Source organism: Mesocricetus auratus, unplaced genomic scaffold (assembly GCF_017639785.1).
Source record: "Mesocricetus auratus isolate SY011 unplaced genomic scaffold, BCM_Maur_2.0 Super-Scaffold_4256, whole genome shotgun sequence".
NCBI classification, from domain to species: domain Eukaryota; kingdom Metazoa; phylum Chordata; class Mammalia; order Rodentia; family Cricetidae; genus Mesocricetus; species Mesocricetus auratus.
This window is the reverse complement of record NW_024429182.1, coordinates 78,096,274-78,117,304: the sequence shown is the minus strand read 5'-3', so window position 1 is coordinate 78,117,304 and position 21,031 is coordinate 78,096,274. Positions and strand designations below refer to the sequence as shown.

The window sequence follows — 21,031 nt, the reverse complement described above, 5'->3', positions numbered from 1 at the left end:
AAGAGAGTTCCAGGACAGTCTCCAAAAACTATAGAGAAACCCTGTCTCAAAAAACCAAAAAACAAAAAAAAACAAAAACAAAAACAAAAAAACAAAAACCAACCAACCAAAAAAACTAGAAAACTGACAAAACAAGAGTCATTTTAGATCATTAGCTCCACATGGAGGCTACAGTGGTTCTATGTCTTCTGTAAATCCAAGTCTCTCTCTCTTTTCCTGTGGGTTTTCTTCACGTTGGACTTTGAAATTGAAAAGCAAATGTGAAGCTAGGCGTGGCAGCTCCGGCTTGTGATCCCTGTGTTTGTGAGGCATAGGTAGGATGATTGTGAGTTCAAGGCCAGCCTAGCCTATATAACATGAACGGATTAAAAGGTGAGGAGGGCTAGAGAGAGGAGGGGAAAGGGAGGGGGAGGGGAGGGAAGAGGTGGGGGGGGGGGAAGGGACTACTGTTTAAGAAACAAGCCCCTTGCCTGGATAGTTGGAATGTAATCCAGCCACAATTTCTGGTGATAGAATAGAAACCCAGGCTAGAGGTGAACAAGCATGAGACAGCAGGTATGTGACTCTTGAATATCACTAATTGCATTTCAAAGCCACATTGGAAAGGATATTGGCTCATGTTTTGTTTTTTGTTTTTGTATTAACCTTGCCTCTTCCTATTCTCATTATGGATATCTGAGGTTTTAATGTACAGCAGTGACATCCTAGTAAGGGGCCGTCCCAGAAGGCAATCTGAACTTCTGCTTAGTATATTTACTCTTGCAGTTTTCCTTCCTCCTGATTTGTAATTCAAGAGGCTGGGAAGACAAACAGCAAGGCTTCTTGGATGGATAAAACAACCAGGCGAGAAACAGCAAGGCTTCTTGGATGGATAAAACAACCAGGAGCTGGGATGCCACCTTCTATGAGAAGGTTTGCTGTCAAACTTTTAAAATTATGCTGTGCTTTGATTTCTCGCCGTGCTTCCTAAATGTAAATAACAACTACATGAGCAGTTTATGACTATAGAATAGTTTGAATGTGAGGGCAATTCATTTTTTTCTAGGTGAGCTGCTAAAGCAAAATTTGCTAGGTTTCTCTTAGCTGTTAGATGACCCTAAATTCTTCAGATCTTACCAGATGTATCCTTGCTTCTTGTTTATATGACACATTTTGAGGTCTTAGAATTGTGGTTAGGCAAGCTTAATCTGTTACGGCATGGTTTTCTGTATCATTTGTCTTCAGAAATGAAGTATGCCTGTTTATACACTCCTGTTGCTTGCATCTCCCCTTTACTTAGAAAAGAAGAACACTTTGTTTTGGTATAGAAGAGCTTTATTGGAATTCAAAGAGGTGATGCAGTACAGTTAATTGCACTCACTACTATAGTTCCTTTTAAGTATGCTGAACTAGGACTACTAGAAGGTTGAGCTCAATTTAGTAAAGCATAGTCTTTTGGTTTTACACTCATCAGGGAGATGTCAGGGAATATACTAGAATGAGAGATTACAAAGTATACCCTCATATTTATCCTTGATTTTTTTTTTTCCCGAGACAGGGTTTTTCTGTGGTTTTGGAGGCTGTCCTGGAACTAGCACTTGTAGACCAGGCCTGCCTCTGCCCCGGAGTTCTGGGATTAAAGGTGTGTGCCACCACCACCACCACCACCCGGCTATCCTTGAATTTTTGTTGTTGTAGTCTATGCACATTAGGTAACGAAATATCCTTATTAAGGGAAGGTGACAAGTAGAAATTCTTTAGCACCTAACATGTTTAAGAAATGATTTATTTCTCATCAGTGGATCACTATTTCATAAATGGAAATGTCTTCAGTGTAACATGAAATTAATGAAAAGACGAATTTGTTTTAAGCTAAAATTAATGTACAGAATCTTTGCCACTGTCAAATGAAAATCATGCTCCAACAAACCTAGGAAGGTGTGAGTAGCAGGCCTAGGAAATAATGTCACTCTCAGTTGACAGCAGCAGGAAGTTGAGACACAGGAACTCCTCCTGACCTTTCAATTTGGAAACATTGTTAGGTTTCTTCCTGCTATAAATGATCAAGGAAACATCCGGCTAACTCTCTGAGACCTGAGCTCACTTTAAGAGCGCTGGGTACAACTTTTGTTAGCCCAAGGACATCTGACAGTCAGGGGCTAACTTGTGGCCTTCGATGTTGAACATGGTGTTATTTTCCATTGTTTCGTTGGGTGCTCCAGCAGCATCAGCTTGCAACAAAGACAGAGCTTTCACTCACGAGGGCTTCACGAAAGGAAACGTGCGACAGCAGCTCCCCAGCTTGGGAGTGCTGGGGCCGGGAGCAGCGGTGGGATCCTTTCCCTCTGGATTCTCTCTGCTTTAACAGCTGTTAATTCCCATCTGGGGCCGGAGGCGTTTGGAACTGGGCGTCAGGCTCTCTGGCCCCAGATGGAAATTATTAACAGTCAAGACCGTAACAAGAAGGGCAGCGCTAGTCTATCCGATGGACCTGGTTCTAAGAGTGTCTCAGTTCCCGTTTTCCTGGGACTCAATCTGAACGATTAGGTCAAGTTCCCGCCAGGGTGTGGTCGAGGGGGCCCGCCGGCAACAACGACGGCAAGGAAAGACCGGAAGTCCGGCAGGCCCCCACCTCGGAGTGGCGAGACTCCAGTAACCCCTTTCGGAAGTCTCCCCAGATATTCCGCCATTATGCGCCCAGGCGGCCGCCACGGTGAACGTGCGGAAAGGGAGTCTTTCTCCCGCCTCCATGGCCCGCCCGCCTCCGCTCATTGGGCAGGGAGAACGCCCCTCCTGCATTTGTACGTGCTCCGGGTGGAAACTGGAGCTGGAGGCGTTGGCGTTCTGGACCGGGAAGGGCCGCGGGGGACTGGAGAAGGCCGCGCTACCGCCGCTCCTCCCACCCCCCGCCTCGGCCCCGAAGGGGGCTGCACGGGCGACTTGGCGGCGATGGCTCGAGCTCGGGCGGCGACGGCGGTGGCCGGAGGCGGCGGCTCCTCCTCCTCCTCCTGGGCCTGGGCCCGGCGGTGATCCGAGCTGGCGGCCGCGGCCCCCCGATGAGACTGTTGGCGGGCTGGCTGTGCCTGAGCCTGGCGTCCGTGTGGCTGGCGCGGAGGATGTGGACGCTGCGGAGCCCGCTCTCCCGCTCCCTGTACGTGAACATGACGAGCGGCCCCGGCGGGCCGGCGGCGTCCGCGGGCGGCGGGAAGGACACGCACCAGGTACTGGGCCGCAGCCCTGCGGAGCGGGGGCGTGGCGCTCGGCCTTCCCGCGCTCGGCCGGGCCATTGTGCGGGGCGGCGCGCGCGGGCTTCGACCCCGGCCTCTCACAAACTTTTCCCGGCCCGGGCGCTGGCTCCATGGCGTCTTTTGTTCGGCGGCGCGGGCAGGGGACCGCCTTCCCCTGCCCCGCTCCCCAGGCCCAGCGTGGGCGCCCCGGAACCCCGCATTGTTCCCAGGCCCCCGGCAGCGTCCGCGCCCGGTCTCAGGTTCCGAGCAACTTCGGGGTGGGCCACCCAGCTGGTACCGGGGCCCGAGCAGAGAACAGTCCCCACCATCTCCCGGGCCAACCTTCCTCTCCCCCGAGGAACAACCGAAAGCCGGTCCCTCTTTTTGTCTAGCCGGATCTTTGCACATACAAAGGGTTATAAAGAAATTAACCGGCCTCGTGAACCATTCGGCTGACATTTTCCCCGAAGCACTTAAAAAATGTGTTTGACAGGTCTGGGCTCCCAGCCTAGGAACCCTCTTCCCCTCTGCCTAAGAGACGTGTCCTTTAAACTTGGGTTTAGTTAGCTGATCAGAATGGTTGGGATGAGGTGGAGGATGCAAGCTTTAAAGGGAGAGGTATTTAAAGTCAGAACTGTGCAGCTGTGAATTTTTGTTGTAGTTAATGGGTCTTGAGCCATGGGATTCTACCGGTTGTATGGTCGTTTCATGAGCTGTTTGTACCACTTAAAGAAGGATGCGTGGGCCAGCTGTTGAATTAAGAGGGTGGTATTTCATATTTGACCGTAAGTAGTTTGCAGTTAACCTTGCAGTCACTGAAAAGAGGCCTTTGAATTTAGACAAACTTTGGGCTTTTAAAAGCCAGAGTTTAGTACATCTTACTTTTTATAAAAGAGTGAATTATTCCTCGTGTCATTTTGGACCTCATCTTTTCATGTATAAAAGTAGCATTAAGTTTTTATTTAGTAATTATTGGGATGCATTTTTTTATGATGTTAGTATGGAACTCAGATCCCGGAAACTATTCTACTGTTGGTCGATACTCAGACCTCTTTTTCTGTTTTGGAAGGAATCCTAGGTTTACACTAAAAAAATCCCCTAGTGATTGTGGTGTTTTAAGTTGACCTTTAGTGGTATTGTTAAGAGTGTATGTAAACTTAGTATTCAATCTTAAATTGTGTAACTATATTTATCGCCGTGGACTATTTTATGCTGACTCAGTGTCATAGAAGTATTACAATGTTAATTGTACAGGCAACAGAATGCCTCTTGTTCATGTGGAACAAGGAATTGGAAAATGCCGTTTTTAACAAGGAGTGAATAGAAAAAAAAAGATAATTCCGTTTGATGAAGAATTACAGCTCAGTCTCCCAGTTGTTGGTAACACTTGTGATTACTGCGACTTGATTTAAGTGCTCATAAAAAAGGTGCTTATGGGATGGCTCAGTAGTTGTGTCGTTCAGTTCCCAGCACCCATGTCAGACACAGCTCTTGTAACTCCAGCAGGATATTGAATACCTCTGGATCCAATTGGATTGGACACACACACACACACACACACACACACACACACACACACAATCTAAAAAAAATTAAAATATTGTACTTATTTTAAAAACTGAAAATTGGTTTCTGTAGAGCCCAGGAAGAGTGATAGCAGTGGACACTGTCTCCATGTTTCCAGTAGAGAGCATTTTCTGATCGCATACATTCATTTATTTCTGTGGTGCCAAGGACCAAACCCAGGACCTGTACATGCTAGACAACCACTGTACCACTGAGTCACAGCCATAGTCCTTGTATATTTATGTATTTAATTTTGAGTCGGGACCTTGGAGCTTTGGCTTTTTTAGTATTACTATGCGGTCCAGGCTGGCTTTGAACTCAAGGCAGTCTTTCTGCCTTAGCTTCCAGAATGCTAGGATTACAGGTGTTCAGCATCATGTCTGGCTTGCCTTTAGGATTTTGTTTTGTTTTGTTTTGTTTTGTTTTGTTTTGTTTTGTTTTGTTTTGTGTGCCACCACTACCTGGCAAGGTCTGCCAGTTCTGGATGAAGTGACAGTTCAGGATGAAGTGACAGTTCAGGATGGCTTCAGAGTCACAATCCTCCTACCTTGGCCTCATGGATACCGGGATTATTGTAAGTGTGCACCACTAAACCTTGCCAGATGCTGTTTTTGAGGTGAATACATTTGTGTTATAAAAGGAAATGTCTGAGTGAAGATGAAATGAGGAGGAAGGTGTGTATGCCCAGAAGTCACCATGAGTGAACAGACTGAGAGGCCTGGCCTTTCTGCATCCCAGCAGAGTGCATGGTTCCTTTCTTTTATATTCCAGAATCCTGGTTTGTTGCATAGCTTTGTTGCTTGTGAAGTAACTTCAATGGTTTCTCCCCTTCAAATTAATAGTTTTATAGAGGCTTTCTGGTGTTCATTTGGGTGTGTGGGTTCCATGACCAGCCACATCTGGTTCTTTTGGAGTTGCATGAAAGAAGAGTTATGGGCTAAACCATACTTAGCACAGGTTTTCTTGGTGGTGTTTTATGAGTGATTTATGGTGCAGGCTTCTTTGGCTAAAAGAGAGATCTGAGTAAAGTTTACTCATTAAAAATTGCTGTTTAGTTGTTAGAGCTTGAAGATGCAAGGCTCCACTGGGCTTAGCTTGAAAACTGAGTGGCTTGTCTCTGTACTAGCTTCAGAACTGGATCATGCTTTACGTTGGCAAGAAGCAAGGACTTCTGAAGAAGGGACATGACCAGCAGGCCAGACTGGTCTCACTGACTTGGCTAGTCTGTGAGATAAGAATAGTCTCATGTTTTTAAATGGTTATCAATACTATTTTGTAACATGAGAATTTCTCATATGAAATTCAAATGTCAGAGTCTTTAAATCAAGTTTTATTGAAACAAAGCCACCACGTTGGTTCAGCTATGGACTGTGGGTGTGTCGGGGTGAAGAAGTAATCACCACCCAGCAGTATTTTCTCTGACCTATTAAAAGTATATATCTTTAAAAGTCTTTTTTTTTTTTTTTTTTTTTTTTTTTGGTTTTTACGAGACAGGGTTTCTCTGTATTGTTTTGGAGGCTGTCGGTCCAGCCCAGCCTTGAACTCACAGATCCGCCTGCCTCTGCTTCCTGAGTGCTGGGATTAAAGGTATGCGTCACCACCGCCTGGCCTAAAAGTCTGTTTTTCCCTCCTCAATTATCCAGCTTCGTTAATCAGCAGTGTGGAATTCTCAATCCCAGGATGGGAGGATGGATTCATTGGGGGAGAAAGAGAGAGTAGCAAGAACTAGTTGTCAGTCATCATTGTCAGTCCACTTAGAACACAGAACGAAAACAAAAACCTTTGAGTGTAGTTTTGGTGCTTAAAGTTAAAGAACTATTACGGAGCTTTTGAAACTTGAAAGGCTCCTCAAGGCCCTTGTAACTAGATCCTTGGTAATAACAGTCATCCACAGCCTCTCAATTGATGGATTGAAAGGTTGTTATGAAACTTGTTGGTTCCAAACCATGGCGGTTTCTTCAGGTGAAAAACTATATTTGCTTTTCACATTTAATATCTGGAATTATTTAGAGGTCACTTAAAATTACAAGTTTCATATAAACCTGGTACTTATTATTTTTACCTTCTTATATAAGCTCAGAACTGCTGTGCCAGCCTCTACAATAGAGTCAAGATAGCATTGGAATATATATTTCCAAATGAAAAAGTGCTTGAATGTCACATCCACAGTCAGATGTGCTAAAGGAGAGATTAGTTTCCTGTCTCTTTATTTTTCAGTTACCTTTTGGAGGTTGGCAGAAGTCCTGCATGAGTTAACCATGCTTCAGGGTGTCAGCCAGCTAGCTGACAGGCTGTGATGGATTGGTGTCTCTGCTCTGCCTTCCACTCTGGAAGCCTTTGCAGTCGAATACTAAAGACTCCAAAGAAGGTTTCTTTCTTCTTTGCACCCTGTGCTAAAGCCTTCAAACAAGTGCTTACCTCAGTTTCCTGGACCACTAAGATCACTTCCTTCCCTGAATATGCCAAGGGTCATTATGTTCCCCTTTGAAGTGCCCTAGAGGACCCCATAACCTCTGCTAAAAAGAGTCTGTTGTTTAGATCATCAGAAGTTTTGTTAAAATCTTAGGATTGTAAAACACTAATCATGTGAGAGTATCTGGAATGAGGACTGCCAGTTATACATTTATTAAATCAAAGCTAAAGCAACTTAATCTAATTTGTATAAATGGCTCTCCACTATGAATATGAGGGCACCTTTCATTGTGTGCATTGAGATTGTTACCAGAGTCTAAGGTTTATGCTGCTGGATGCTCTACAGAAAACCTCTGATAGGACAAGTTTTGTCAGTTTTGGCCTTGCCAAGTGCTAGAATTATGGAATAGATGTACCAGTAAACCAGCAAATATGCATGTGTATGTTTAATTATGGGCCAAAATTACCAGAATTGGGTGCTAAGTCTTTTTCCTGTAGGGTCCATGGGCCAGGGCTTTTGGGGGTAGCTTTTTTTCACTCATTGTTGATATCATCTTGGAGGAATCCTAATTCCTAGAACCACATTACATATCTTGAAGTAAAGAGATACTGACTTGTTACAAATTTCTAGTAAAATGGCGAGTGGTTTATAGGTTTACTCCAGAGCTGGCTTTTAGAATGTATCAGTTGTGAAATTTTAAGACTGATTGCATTGCATTGTAGAATCTGGGAATGGAATTTCTGAGTCCTTAAATTGTAGTTCATGGGCTTTTTCTGACCAGCTTTCTAATTGGAAAGACTACTTGTTCATTAAATTCAAAGGACCCATTTATTTTGAGAATGATTTGGGTGCCCAGACTGGTAGTGTGGCCTTTCCTTGAACTGTCCCCTCAAAGCCAGCCTTTTCCTTCTGACATATGATCACTTTTAATAGGCTTTCATTGTGTACCTAGTGCCTTTAAGTGAATTATGCTTTATAATCCTTATGACAACTCTTCTTCATAGGCAACAGATTCAAGAGACTCAGGAGAGACCAGAATCAGTTGTTGGATAGGCTTGGGTTTTGAATCCAACTCTGCCTCAGTAAAAGGCCCAGAGTTTCCCATTATTTCATATAGCTCCATGTAGAAAACCACACATTTCTCTGAAGGCTGTGTGAAAATGGGCTTGCCTTCTTAATAGGAAACTGCATGCACTCTAGTTGGCCTTTGTGAGGCACTATGGTTGAAGATTTTGTGGTTTGTGAGTTGGACAGTGGTGGGACTGCTCAGTTTGACATGCTTGGAAAAACTTAAAGGATGGGGTGTAGTGGGTGGGGTGGGCTCCTTACCTCCAATGTCTGGCAGTAAGCAATTCTTCAAGTTCTTATTGCTCACTGGGTGCCCAACAATACAGGGGCAGGAGTCACAGGTCTTAGGGACCAGTTCTATCAGACTGCCACTCACTTCAGAAGCCAGCTGCAAGTTCCAGGTCTCCAGATTGCCATCACTTTTCCTCACCTTGGCTGTATGTTCAGAGGTTCCTGCAACCGCATCCCCTGGGTTTCATAATTTGCTGTAATGATTCCCAGATTTAGGGCATAATGGATTCAATCATTGGCAGTGGATGGTCAACTTCAGTATAGTGTTTTTTTCTGTTCCTGGGGATGTAGGATAGGGCCAAAAAAGTTCCATCTGTCTGGTCATAACTTTTCCTCCTTCCCATTTTGCTTGGGAAGATATTTTTTTTTAGTGTTTTAAAAAAGACTTACTTATTTTCATTTTATGTGTATGAGTGTCTTGCTTGCATGCATGTCTGGGTATCATGTGCATGCCTAGTTCTCAAGGAGACCAAAAGAGGGTATTAGATCCCCGGTAACTATTGCAGAATGTTGTCAGCCACGTTGTGGGTTCTGGGAATTGAGCCTTGTTTCTCTGGAAGAGCAGTAGTAAGTGCTCTTAGCCCCTGAGCCATCTCCAGTCACTGAAAGAAATTCTAATCACCATGAAGATTTCCCAGAAATTTTAGGAGTTCTGTACTAGGAATATGGGGGGAAAGACCGAATATTTATTTTTATTATGTCACACTATATAAAGTCAATAAGCTGTATTTTATAATTTTCAAGTTCTGTTGGTGTGCTAAATCCTGTTGTCTTTTGAAAGAAAAGTCTTTTCATTGTATAGCATGTGTTTGGTAAAAATTCCAAAAAATAATTTTAGAGAAACTTTAAATCGTGCTCCTTAGCCTTGACAATCAGATATGGTTTCATAGAAAGACTATATTTCTTTCACTCTAAAAGTGACTCACCAACCAAGGCTGTATAACTATTAAGAAATGTTCATGTGTATGTGTGAATGTATGTGTATGATATATGCATTCAAGTGTGCAGGTGCATGGTTGTGGAGGCTAGAGGAAGACATTGGATATTATATTCCTTTACCATTCTCTGCTTAATTCTCTTGAAACAGGGGCCTCTCACGGAACCTCAAGCTCATGGTTTTGGCTAGGCTGTCTGGCTTTTTATGTGTGTATTGGGATTTCAACTCAGGGCCTCATGTTGACACAGCAATTACTGAGCCCATGAAGAAGTTTTGAAAGACAGTAAGACCTCATGTCCTGTTATTTTGATTTAGTAACATTGTTAGAAACACCACCATGCAAGCCAGGCGTTGGTGGCACACGCCTTTAATCCCAGCACTCGGGAGGCAGAGGCAGAGGCAGAGGCAGGCGGATCTCTGTGAGTTCAAGGCCAACCTGGTCTACAGAGTGAGTTCCAGGACAACCTCCAAAAAAAAAAAAAAAAAACCCAAAAAATAAAAAAAGAAACACCACCATGCTGTTGTCACCCACCCAGTTTGGCTTTATTATTTGTCTAGTTATTATTGTCCATGCAGTCCTGTGCAAGTAATGACATTGCTGTTAGTATAGCTTTACAAAGGTGTTTAGTTAACATAATGTACTGTGCTTGGCATCTGTGGGTTGTTAGGATTTCAAAGTTTACTTGATTAATAATCTCACAGACCATTTTATAAGTGTAGTATTTTCTTGCCCACTGCACCTTTGTTTCTGTAGCCTTTGAGGAACATGCATTCAAAGAACTTTACCTGCTGGAAAGTGCCCATGAGTCTTTAGGCAGCTACCCAGTGCTGTGAGCTCTGTAGAGCTCTCATTTAAGCCTGGTTGTTTGGAGAGCAGTAACTACAGGGGACCACTATCTGTGTGCAGTAGCTTCTCACTGATTGTCTCTCGTTGACTTCTGAGCAAGGTTTGCTTATCGAGGGCTCTGCAAGTTGGAACCCAAATCATAGTCTCATTGCTTCTTGTTTGTTTGGATTTCAGATTCATTTTCCCTTCTGGAATTCAAGTTCCCGAAACCAATGAGTCCCTCCTGTAATCTAGTAGTCGTCTTAGATCACAGTTAAGCCATGGTAGTTAGAAAACACTACTGGCTAAATCCAGTTCTCATATACGTTCTCAAGCAGTGGCAGTTGCTCCCTGGGGGGCATTTTGTGCACTGGGGTGGTGCTACTCGGATCTGATAAGTAAAGGTAGTCTGTAACAAAGGGTTCCAAAGCCAAAGTGTCAGTGCCAAGATTGAGAAACACTGGCCCGTAGGAATACACAGTCCAGACTGGATTATTTTTTCTTCAGACTTGTCCAGACCAGCTTCATTGGAGAATAGCCCTGTTTATTTTCAAGCAGTACTGGATAGAGTGAAGCAAGAACCCTTTTTAAAAGATGCTCTTGGCATACAGTCACAGGAATAGGATCTAGAAGCGGCTGAAGACACACTGGGACTCTAGACTTCCTTCTGTTCCAAAGATACGAAGTTTAACCCAGAAGAAATAGCTCATGCCTGTAATTCTAGAACTTGGGAGGGTGAGGCAGGACTGTTGCCTCTAGTCTGAGCTACATAGTAAGTTCCAGATCAACCTGTGCTACAGGGTAAGGCCCTGTTCAAAAAACAAAACAAAAAAATATGTGGCGTAATTGCAACATAAAGATTACCAGGTGCCTGATACCTACGGGTGCTCACTGTCTCTCTCCATGTGAGCTTGTGTGTGATAATGCAGTTTTGTGGTAGACAGGTAAGCAGATAATTTTTAACCATTATTTGCAAAGTTATGGTTATATAGAGCCTTATAGAAACCCTGGAGTTTGAGCTGCTGACAACCCAGTGACAGGATGTTTCTGTGGTTATCCTTGTTTCCTTTACGAGTTTGTTAAAGATGCCAGATTCTATGTATGTAGACTTCCTGTGAGTCTTAGCAGCAATTGTTTAGAGAGTCAGAGGCAAATAAATCATTTGTCTCTGTCTACCTAACTCTGAAGTCATCTATTGTACCAGTCTTTATGAACTTTTTGACTGTGAAGATAGATGCTAAACATGGAATAAACTATTCAGCTGACACACATATTGCCAAGGAGACACATGGAATGTATGAGAGGGGGTTAGTACAGGGAACTCTAAGTTACTCTACAAGTTCAGGGAAACTGAGGACATGCTTAAGTAGGGCTGCACTAACCAGGCAGGGAGCATAGTGGGCAGAAACAAATGTTGTGTGGAATAGCTGTGGGAAACTGCCGTTAGAAGAGAGTACAGAACAGCGGACAAAGTGAGAGCCCAGGACCATGGTAGTACATGCTGTGAGGTGAGGCTGTGGACAAGAGAGAACAATGGTCTTGTAAGGCCTTGGAAACCGTGGGGAGCACTTTGACCATTATACTGTTACATATTATTTGCTAGGTCATATGTGTTTCCAGAGTGCTTAATTTCTATAGGATCAAACTACCCACCTGTGTGTAGGTGTGTTTGCTGTGAAAATTGTGTGTATGTGTGTGTGCATGTTTATGAGTGTAAGTGGCACTCAGAATAACCTTGAATGTCATTTTTCAGGTGCTGTCCACTTTGTTCTCTTTAAGATGGTTCATCACTGGCCAAATATGCAGGGCAAGGCTAACTGGCCAGCAAGCCCTTGGACTTTATCTTTTTCTACCTCTCCAGTACTGGGTTATATTTACCACCACATGCCTGGCTTCTTCATTTATGTGGGTCCTAGTCACTGAATGCAGGTCTTCATGTTTACAAAGCAAGCACCTTATCAACTGAGGTATCTCCTCAGTCCTCACAAAAAAATTCATAATGTATAATAGTTTCTAGCATTTGTAGAGTTGTATAGCCATCACTAATATCTAACTTTGGAAATTTTTACTACCTCCAATAGAATTCTTTTTTTTTTTGTTTTTTTATTTTTTTTTAAATTTTTTTTATTTTAATTTTAAATAGCTTGTTTTACATGTCAATCCCAGTTCCCTCTCCAATAGAATTCTTATGTCCATTAATAAGCCAGTTCCTACTGTCTCTTGACCCAAGGCCTGGGTTACAGAATTTGCTTTTTGTCTCTGGATTTCTATATCATAGATGTTTGATATAAGTAGAACTATACAGTAGGTGACCTCTTATGACTGGCTTATTTTACTTAGTGTGCTGTCAAGGCTTATCCTCTGGATACTTTATTCTTTTCATGGTAAGATATTGTTCCCTTGTGTGTATCTACTACACTTTTTTACTCATCAGTTAATGGACAGCTGAGTTGTTTCTGCTTTTTGGTAATGATGTCTGGTGCTGTTGTGAACTTGAGCCTTGTATGACATAACTGACCAGAAGGGGCATGGAAACCTCCACAGGGAAGAGCTTTACTCCTTTTTATTCAGCAGTATATTCCATTTACTAATCGTCTTGTGTTGCTTTCTATTGCTGTGAAAACCCTTCATGACCCAGGCACTCTTAGGAAAGAAAATAAAAACTTAATTGAGGGTTGCTTACAGTTTCAGAGGTTTAGTCTGTTGTCATCATGGCAGGGAACATGGTGGCACACAGGTGCTTGAGCAGTAGCCAAGAATTACATGCCAATCTGCAGGCCTGGGGAGGGACTCTGGGTTTGGCATGGGCTGTTAAACCTCAGAGCATACCCATAGTGACACATTTCCCCCAACAAGGTCACGCCTTCTCCAGCAAGACCACATCTTCTAATCCTTCTAATCCTTTAAAATAGTGCCCTTCTCTGATGACTAAACATTCAAATATATGAGCCTATGGGGGCCATTCTTATCCAAACCACCAGATTCTTTCCTGAGAAAACTTTTGTGGCAGTAAAGGTTCAACCACGTGTGTTAATATTTATGAATGGAGAAATATACTATTAAAATTTGAGATGGTGCTTGAAAACAATAGTAGCTGTAAATGATGCCACTTCTTGCTTACTTTTGGAAGTCAGAATCCATTGTTATTCTTGTTGTTCATTTACAAATGGATGCCAGGAAATTCTTAGCTCCTGGTTTTCAGTTGAATGACTTCTTGCCCACAATATTGGAATGTTCCTGATTGCCTGTTAGCAAGGTGCTGGGTTTCAACTTGATTAGTCATTTCAGAGTAAAAAATAAAAGTCAGAATAGCTCAGAGTTTAGAGTTCAGAATGTGCACAAGGTCATGAGTATAATAAAAATGATTTATGAGCTGTATGGGGTCATAGCTTCAGGCTCAGTAAATTTTCAGGGTTAGTAAATGAGTAAACAAGAACACTTCCAGACCAAGGAGAGAAGTGTTGGCTGTGGATTTAAGCCATTTTATAGCTTGTCACTGGGTAGGGCAGAGACAACAAGATGTTTTAGGTAAAAGCTCAGGCAATTTTGGTAACAGTGGTTAAATAGCAAGTTAGTACAAAGTAATCAAGAACGAGAAGGTTTGGAGTATATAGGGTGTATAAAGGATGAATCGTTGACATTTACTGTGACCCTTTGCATGTTTTTGCTGGCTTACATTTGGTTTCTTTTAATGTTAGTGTCAGGAAGACTGATTGTACTCAGCATTAGTAAGTGTTGGATGACTGTAAAGTTGCTCCACTAATTGTGCAGGAAGTTATGGGACACTTTACTGCTGGTAAGTGGTCAGATTTGTCAAGGTTTTAAGCAAGTCATTTTTAACTAGTAGACTCCTTATTTGGAAAAGTTAGTGGTTTTCTAATAAATAATGCACTAAAAGTAATGTCTCTGCAGTTTTCCCACTGTATATAAGAGACTTGTGGGTATCTGTATTAGAGGAATTACTACTGCTTTCATAGGTGTCTGCTGTGTGCTTTGTGCTGTACTGACTTGCCTGCACTATTTTTGTTTAATTTTCATAGTACCTTACCAAGAGAGATACTGGTGGATCACCTTGTCTGAGCTCACACAGCAGTTATAGAGCTAGGATTGCTTGTGGGTCTAACACTGAAGCTGCTATGAAACCCACTTAACCACTTTTCTGCTACACTAACTCTAGGGAGATGGGAAATGTTTGTTTTGGAAGGCTAGCTAAACAAACAAAATTATTTTTATGCATATGGGTGTTTTGCCGGCATGTATATACATGTATCACGTGCATGTTGTGCCCAAGGAAGCCAGAAGAGGGCATTAAATTCCCTAAAACTGGAGTTACAGATGGTTGTTAGCTGCCATGTGGGTCCTGGAAAACTGAGTCTGGGTCTTTTGCGAGGTCAGCCTGTGCTTTTAACCACTGAGCCATGTGTCTAGCCTGGAAGGTTGACTGTATCTATAGTTGTAGAATTTTGTTTAAAAAAATATTTTCTGGCTAGAGCCTATTCCTTGAAATCCTTTTTTAGTGTGTCATCACTTGTCTTCTCCTTGACTACAGAATGAAATGCAGCTTTCTTGAGCTCACCTTGTAGTCTCTTAAGAGTTGCTGACAGGCATATTGCTAAAACACATCCCAAGCTGTCTGAAGGTCTCTTTTCCTTATATCTCTGAAGAATACAGGCTGGCAACCTGATGTGTTTTCCAGAGTACTAATTCTTGCTCACTGTGCTGCTGATTTGGTTGACAGATTTGAGCTCCATCTCTGGATTATGTGATGATTCAGTCTCAGCCAAGGAAGGTCTTCTGACTTGACTTGTGCTGTGACTGAAGCCTTGGGTCGGGGTTCTAAGACCTAGGCTGATGATTTGGTTCTACCAGCTCCTTCCTGTGCTGCATGGCCTGAAAACCTCTCTCCCTCTTCCTCTCCACCTAGAGAGGGCTGGGTCATGAGAATCAAGTGAGAGGTCATACCCAAAGAAGTTTGTACTTTGTGGGTTATGTGGGCAGAAAAGATGACTGATGATTGCCCTCAGAGTCATGAGAGTATATTTGAAGATCTTAGATATCTTTTTTTTAATTTGTTTGTTTTCTTAGATGTTAAATCAACTATGCTTAATGTTCTTTTTTTTTCCCCTAGTGGTATGTGTGCAACAGAGAGAAGTTATGTGAATCACTTCAGTCTGTCTTTGTTCAGAGTTATCTTGATCAAGGAACACAGATCTTCTTAAACAACAGCATTGAGAAATCTGGCTGGCTATTTATCCAACTCTATCATTCTTTTGTATCATCTGTTTTTAGCCTGTTTATGTCTAGAACATCTATCAACGGGTAAGTGAATATTGAATCCCCACCCCTTTTATTCTTAGACTTAAAAAAGGAAAGAGGAAAGTTACCTTGTTCTAGATACTACCTCAGCCACAGCACTCCTGCTTGTCAAAATCCTTGACAGAAGACTCACTGTTGGAGCCTTATGTATCTAGACCTTTAAAATCCATTGTAACTGTGAAAGTAGCTTTATTAGCCTATATTCTGTGGTGGGAGACTTCATTCAGTGCATTTCCTGCTCTGGTGTACGTAGGAACCACCAGGCTATGGTGTTAAAAGGTAGGTTATGAGTTGATTGGTCCTGAGAATCTGTTTTTTGTTTTTGTTTTTTTGAGACAGTTTCTCTGTATCAGCCCTAGTTGTCCTGGAACTTTGTAGATCAGGCTGGCCTTGAACTCACAGAGATCCAGCTGCCTCTGCCCATCCAAGTGCTGGGATTAAAGGCGTATGTCACCACACCTGCCTGAGGATCTGCATTTTTAACTGGCTTCTGGTAGCAAACTGCTAACTAAGGGTTTGATGTAGCAAAGACTTGAGATCAAGCCCTCCAGTGGAGGATGCCCTTGTGCTGGAGAGGAGGTGTCTGCCTTAAGCCCACACCCCACAGGCAAGTTTTTGAAGGGACCTCTCTGACTCTTGAGTTTTAACAGTAGGCAGCAGCTTGTATGAAGGATCTGGCATTTGCCCTCACATAATGTCTAGGTGCACCGGAAAGTTTGGTTCCTTCACCTATACATCTATAGAAAAGACTTCATAAGTATCATTTATCACTTCTTAGTTAAATTTTAAACATGCCCAAGGCCCTACAATGGAGAAAGCCAAATTTTGCCAGTTAGTCATGATGCTTAACAAGCCTTGTTTTGCCTACTTTTCCTTTTCCCTTGAGGTTTGGATCAACTTTTTGCTAAAATCTGGATCCCCAGTCTATCATCTGGTTCTCAAATATGTTTTCAGGCATCACAAGCCATCTGTCAGGACTTCTTACTTGATTTTCTGCCTTGTTTATATGAGCTTAGTTTATGTTTGCTTTAGCAAACATGTGTGATTTTATATTGGGAGTTGAATTTATACAACCTGACCTGATGTTTTGTTCCTAAAATTGGTTACACTGGTTTTCTGTCCTATGCCATTTCATTCATTCTTTCTTTGAAAATCGGATGTGTCACCTCACCATTGCAGAGATTTTTTTTTCCTTTCTTTTTTTTTTTTTTTTTTTTGTTCAAGTCAGGATTTCTCTGTGTAGCTGTGGCTGTCCTGGACCTCGTTCTGTAGACCATTCTGGCCTTGAACTTAGGGATCTGCCTGCCTCTGCCTCCCAAGTGCATACACCACCATGCAGAGATTCGTTATAGGGTCTTCTACCTCTTGGAAAGCGATAAAAGATTGGGAGTCTTGTCTTTAAAAACTGCTTACAGTGGCTGAAGAGATGGCTGAGTGGTTATGAGCTTTGGCTGCTCTTCCAGAGGACCCAGCTTCAATCCCCAGCACCCTCAGGGCAGCTCACATCTGTCTGTAGCTCCAGTTCCAGAGAATCTGATGCCCTCACACAGACATACATGCAGGCCAAACACCAATGCACACATAAACAAACAAATAAATGCTTTTTTAGAAAGCGCTTATATTGCTGCTTTGTTTCTGGAAGTTTCAAACTAAATTACTTCCTTTTCCTTCTACCTGTTGGAACCCACTTAAAATTCCTTATTGTAGAGTTTGGTAGTTAGAATAAAGAGACAGTATAGTTAGTAAGTACCATTCCTTCCTTTATATGCAACTCTTCTGCCTCCATCCTTTTGTTTTCATGGAGCCTTGATATGTTGCCCAGATGGGTCTCAAACACCTGTGCTCAGTGATATACCCCTCTTGCATGCTGTAGTCTGCCTTGCTCATTCTGCAGTTACTATTATTTTTTACTATGGGTAAATTTTGTGTTTACACATGTGAATGTGCACGTGCCAGGGCATACCAGTTTGGAGGGAGTGGACAAATTGTGGGAATTGATTCTCTCCTACTGTGTGGGGTTGAACTTAGGTAGTCAGGTTTGGTTCTTTTACCTACTGAGCCGTCTCTTCTCACCCCCACCCCCTCTTTCACCCCCCACTTTAGGTGCCTCTGTCTTTTTTTCTCTTGCTCTGTCTCCTGTTCTCCACCCAGAACTCAATTTTGAACCCACTGGTATCTTCCACTATGAAGTGATACTCTCTACAATAGTAGTAACTACACAGTTACTTACCAGATTCCTTCGTGGTAGAGAGAAGGCCAAGTAAAGAGAGTTGTTTTGTGTTGTTTCTCAGCTGAGAAAGTTTTAGGCAAAGCATTTTGTGACTTATTTTGGTTCTGTGGCATGAAGTCAGCATGAATCCAGCTTGATTGGATCCTGGGTGGATTTTATACAGCCAATTCAGCAAGTTCTCTCATGTGCTTGTTTTCCTCTAGCAGTGAAAACAATGGGGATTAGTTATGTTTCTTATGAGATATGGCTTTCTTTGGTAAAAAGTCCTCAGCAGCTTGCTTAGCCTGTCTCTGACGTCTTCTGGGCTCCTACTCTCCAGTCTTTCAGCATATGTGTGAGGCAGAAGATTTACTGTAACTATATTACTAATTTTGTTAAACCCTCATATGGCCTTAATGACAAAAGAAGAGAAGGAATTTATTACATCAACTCCATGCTTTTCATTACTGTTTTTGAAACTGGCCTTACTGCAAGTGCTGTGTTGCATGCATTTTCACAGTCATTGAACATTAAGCCTATTTGACACTGATCATTTCAGAAAAGTGGCAGAATGGTGCAGATTTCTCTGCTTCTGGTATCAGTGGTTTTCCAGGATCTGAGTAGGAGCTGCTTCAAGCTGCTTCAGGTTGCAGAGAAAATCTAAAAGTGGGCTGCTGGCAGCTGCAGGGTTTCAGCCTCTTTGCTGTAATAATAGTTCCTTAGATTTTGTACTGTCTTGAGTTTCACTTCATTTGAAGAAAAGGTTGTTTTGCTTAAAGGAAGTTGGAGAATTCCTGTCCTGGACAAACCAGGATTTAAAAGCAAGAAAGGAGTAGGGGACTGTACATCTTTGAGGATTGCTTGAGCAACACCTGCTTTTCTGAGGGTTCCTTCGGTCTTCATTTAACCTCTGTTAGCCTCTTTTTGTCTTTTCAGTCAATACTATAAGCTTGAAGGTTTTTTTTTTAGGACCTTTAATAAATGATTATTTTACAGCTAACTGTAAAACAACCTACCTGAATATGGCCCACTTCCTTAATGCCAGTTGGCTGCTCTTGCAAGGGTTGCTCTTTTAACTTTATTTTTAGTGTATCTTAAAACTTTTATACAAAGCTATTTTTCTTTCCTATTACACATGGTTGAGTATATCTTCCTAAAAGGGATGTTTGACTCCTCTGCCTAGTAACTGTGGTCTGACTCTGCTAGCCTGGCACCTCTGCCATTCCTTTGACCTTTTCTTCCTATTTTGACTTTGGTTTTCACTTCCATTATTTAATTTCTTTTTGCTTCTCCTTTCTTTCCGTCTTACCATTCCCATGCATTTTGGAGTATCATCTGCAACTTAAAAAAAAATTCATGATATCCTTTGCCTTTGCCTTTTAGCCATAAAAAATAAACTATGTTTTAATCATATAATAATTATATAAAGTAAAAAATTTTTGGTGCTGTTGGCTCTGTGTATACATAGAAGTACTAATATGTATAGACTTCAGCTCTTATCCTTTTTTCCCAGGTTGCTAGGAAGAGGCTCGATGTTTGTGTTTTCACCAGATCAGTTTCAGAGACTGCTTAAAATCAATCCGGACTGGAAAACTCATAGACTTCTTGACTTAGGTGCTGGAGATGGAGAAGTCACAAAAATCATGAGCCCTCATTTTGAAGAAATTTATGCCACTGAGCTTTCTGAAACAATGATCTGGCAACTTCAGAAGAAGAAATACAGGTAACCTGTTCTAGAGGTGTGCTGGGGGTACTGGGCATGTCTTGGTTTTAGATGGATTTCGGTTTTAAAGTCTACTGGGGGTTGAACACAGGGCTTTGTGCTTGGTAGGCCAGCACTCTGCTTCTGCATTGTGTCCTTGGAGCTGAAGCCTGTGGCAGCCACCTGCCTCTTGTGTAAGTGTTATCTCTCCAAATAAATGTCATTTAACATGTGCTGGGTCTAGTGAATCTTGATTCCCACTCGACATGTGTGTCTGCGTACCATGTGCATACATGCCTGGTGCCCATAGAGGCTAGAAGAGTAACAGATTGTGTTGGGATTCCCTAGAAATGGAGTTACAGATGATTGTAACCCACTATGTGGGTACTTGGTATCAAATCCAGGTCCTCTACAAAAGCTAAGTGCTCCAAACTGCTGAGCCATCTCTCCAGTCCCCCTGAGTTCTTGTGTAACTTTTTGAGAATTCACTGTACCTTTCCTATAGCACCTATACCAGTTACATCCCCACTAACCAGTTTCTTCACATCCCTGACGGTAGTTGGACCCCACCTCCTACCCAAGACAGCTGTCAGTAATGATGGGTATAAAGGTCGAGTTCAGTTTGCAAACTGTCTGGTCCTTGGGAGACTTAGGAAGACTCTTATTAGGTGTGAAGTCTGTGTGTTCAGAGACTTCTGAAGAAAGTGTCTTCTGACTCCCACAAGTGTGCAGTAGTACAGACATAGACATAAAAGTAGAAAAGCTAAAAACAGTACTGTAATCTCAGTGCTAGGAGGCAGAAGCAGGAGTCCAGCCAAGGCTACATAGTAATACACCATTTCAAAAAGCAGGTAGCTAGCTAGCTAAGTAGGTAGGTAGGTAGGTAGGAAGGAAGGAAGAAAGGAAGAAGAAAGAAAGAAAAAGATAAAATAGAAAGAAAGGAAGAAATGCTATAAGGTAAAATATGGACTGGGGAATCTAGCTCAGTCAGGAAAGTATTTGGCATGCAAGCATAAGGACTTAGGCAATGCCCCCGTACCCATGTGAAAAACTGAGTGTAGTGGCATGAATTTATTATCCTAGCATTTGAGAGATGGATACAGGAGAATCCCAGGGCTCACTGCCCTGCATTGCATTTAATCCAGGCCAATGGAAGACCCTGTCTTTAAAAAATTGAAAATGGATAGCATCTGAGGAATGACACGCAATGTCGACTTCTGGCCTCCACAGTTGCCATTTTTTCTTACCTGTTCTTTGTATAGTTGTAAACATAAATTATAGCTATCTATTTTGAATCCAATCCACATTGACTTAGCATATCAGTTTTTCATTTTGTTTTATTTCAAGAGAAGAGTCTCACTATGTATCTCTGGCTGTCCTGGAACTTGGTATATAGACCAGGCTGTCCTCAAACTCACAGAGAGCCCTACCTGCTTCTGCCTCCCAAGTGCTGGTATTAAAGGAGTGCACTTATACTCTTTGCTTGTCATAGTTTTT

At 42.4% G+C, this 21,031-nt stretch overlaps 1 protein-coding gene across 6 annotated transcripts in view; it reads left to right on the top strand.

The window, feature by feature from the left end:
* The first annotated feature begins 528 nt into the window (after positions 1 to 528).
* Positions 529 to 21,031, top strand: part of Mettl9 (methyltransferase like 9) — a 38,144-nt gene continuing 17,641 nt past the window's right edge. For 3 of the 6 annotated variants that reach the window (XM_040755225.1, XM_040755224.1, XM_040755226.1), the window contains exons 1-3: positions 2,845 to 3,200; positions 15,436 to 15,626; positions 19,346 to 19,555. In XM_040755225.1, coding sequence (XP_040611159.1) covers positions 3,036 to 3,200; positions 15,436 to 15,626; positions 19,346 to 19,555 — 566 coding nt within the window. In that variant the 5' untranslated portion in view covers positions 2,845 to 3,035. Of the gene's footprint in view, positions 556 to 852; positions 913 to 2,844; positions 3,201 to 5,277; positions 5,347 to 15,435; positions 15,627 to 19,345; positions 19,556 to 21,031 lie in introns of those variants that run through there. The other 3 variants (XM_040755231.1, XM_040755230.1, XM_040755229.1) reach the window with 3 other exon arrangements.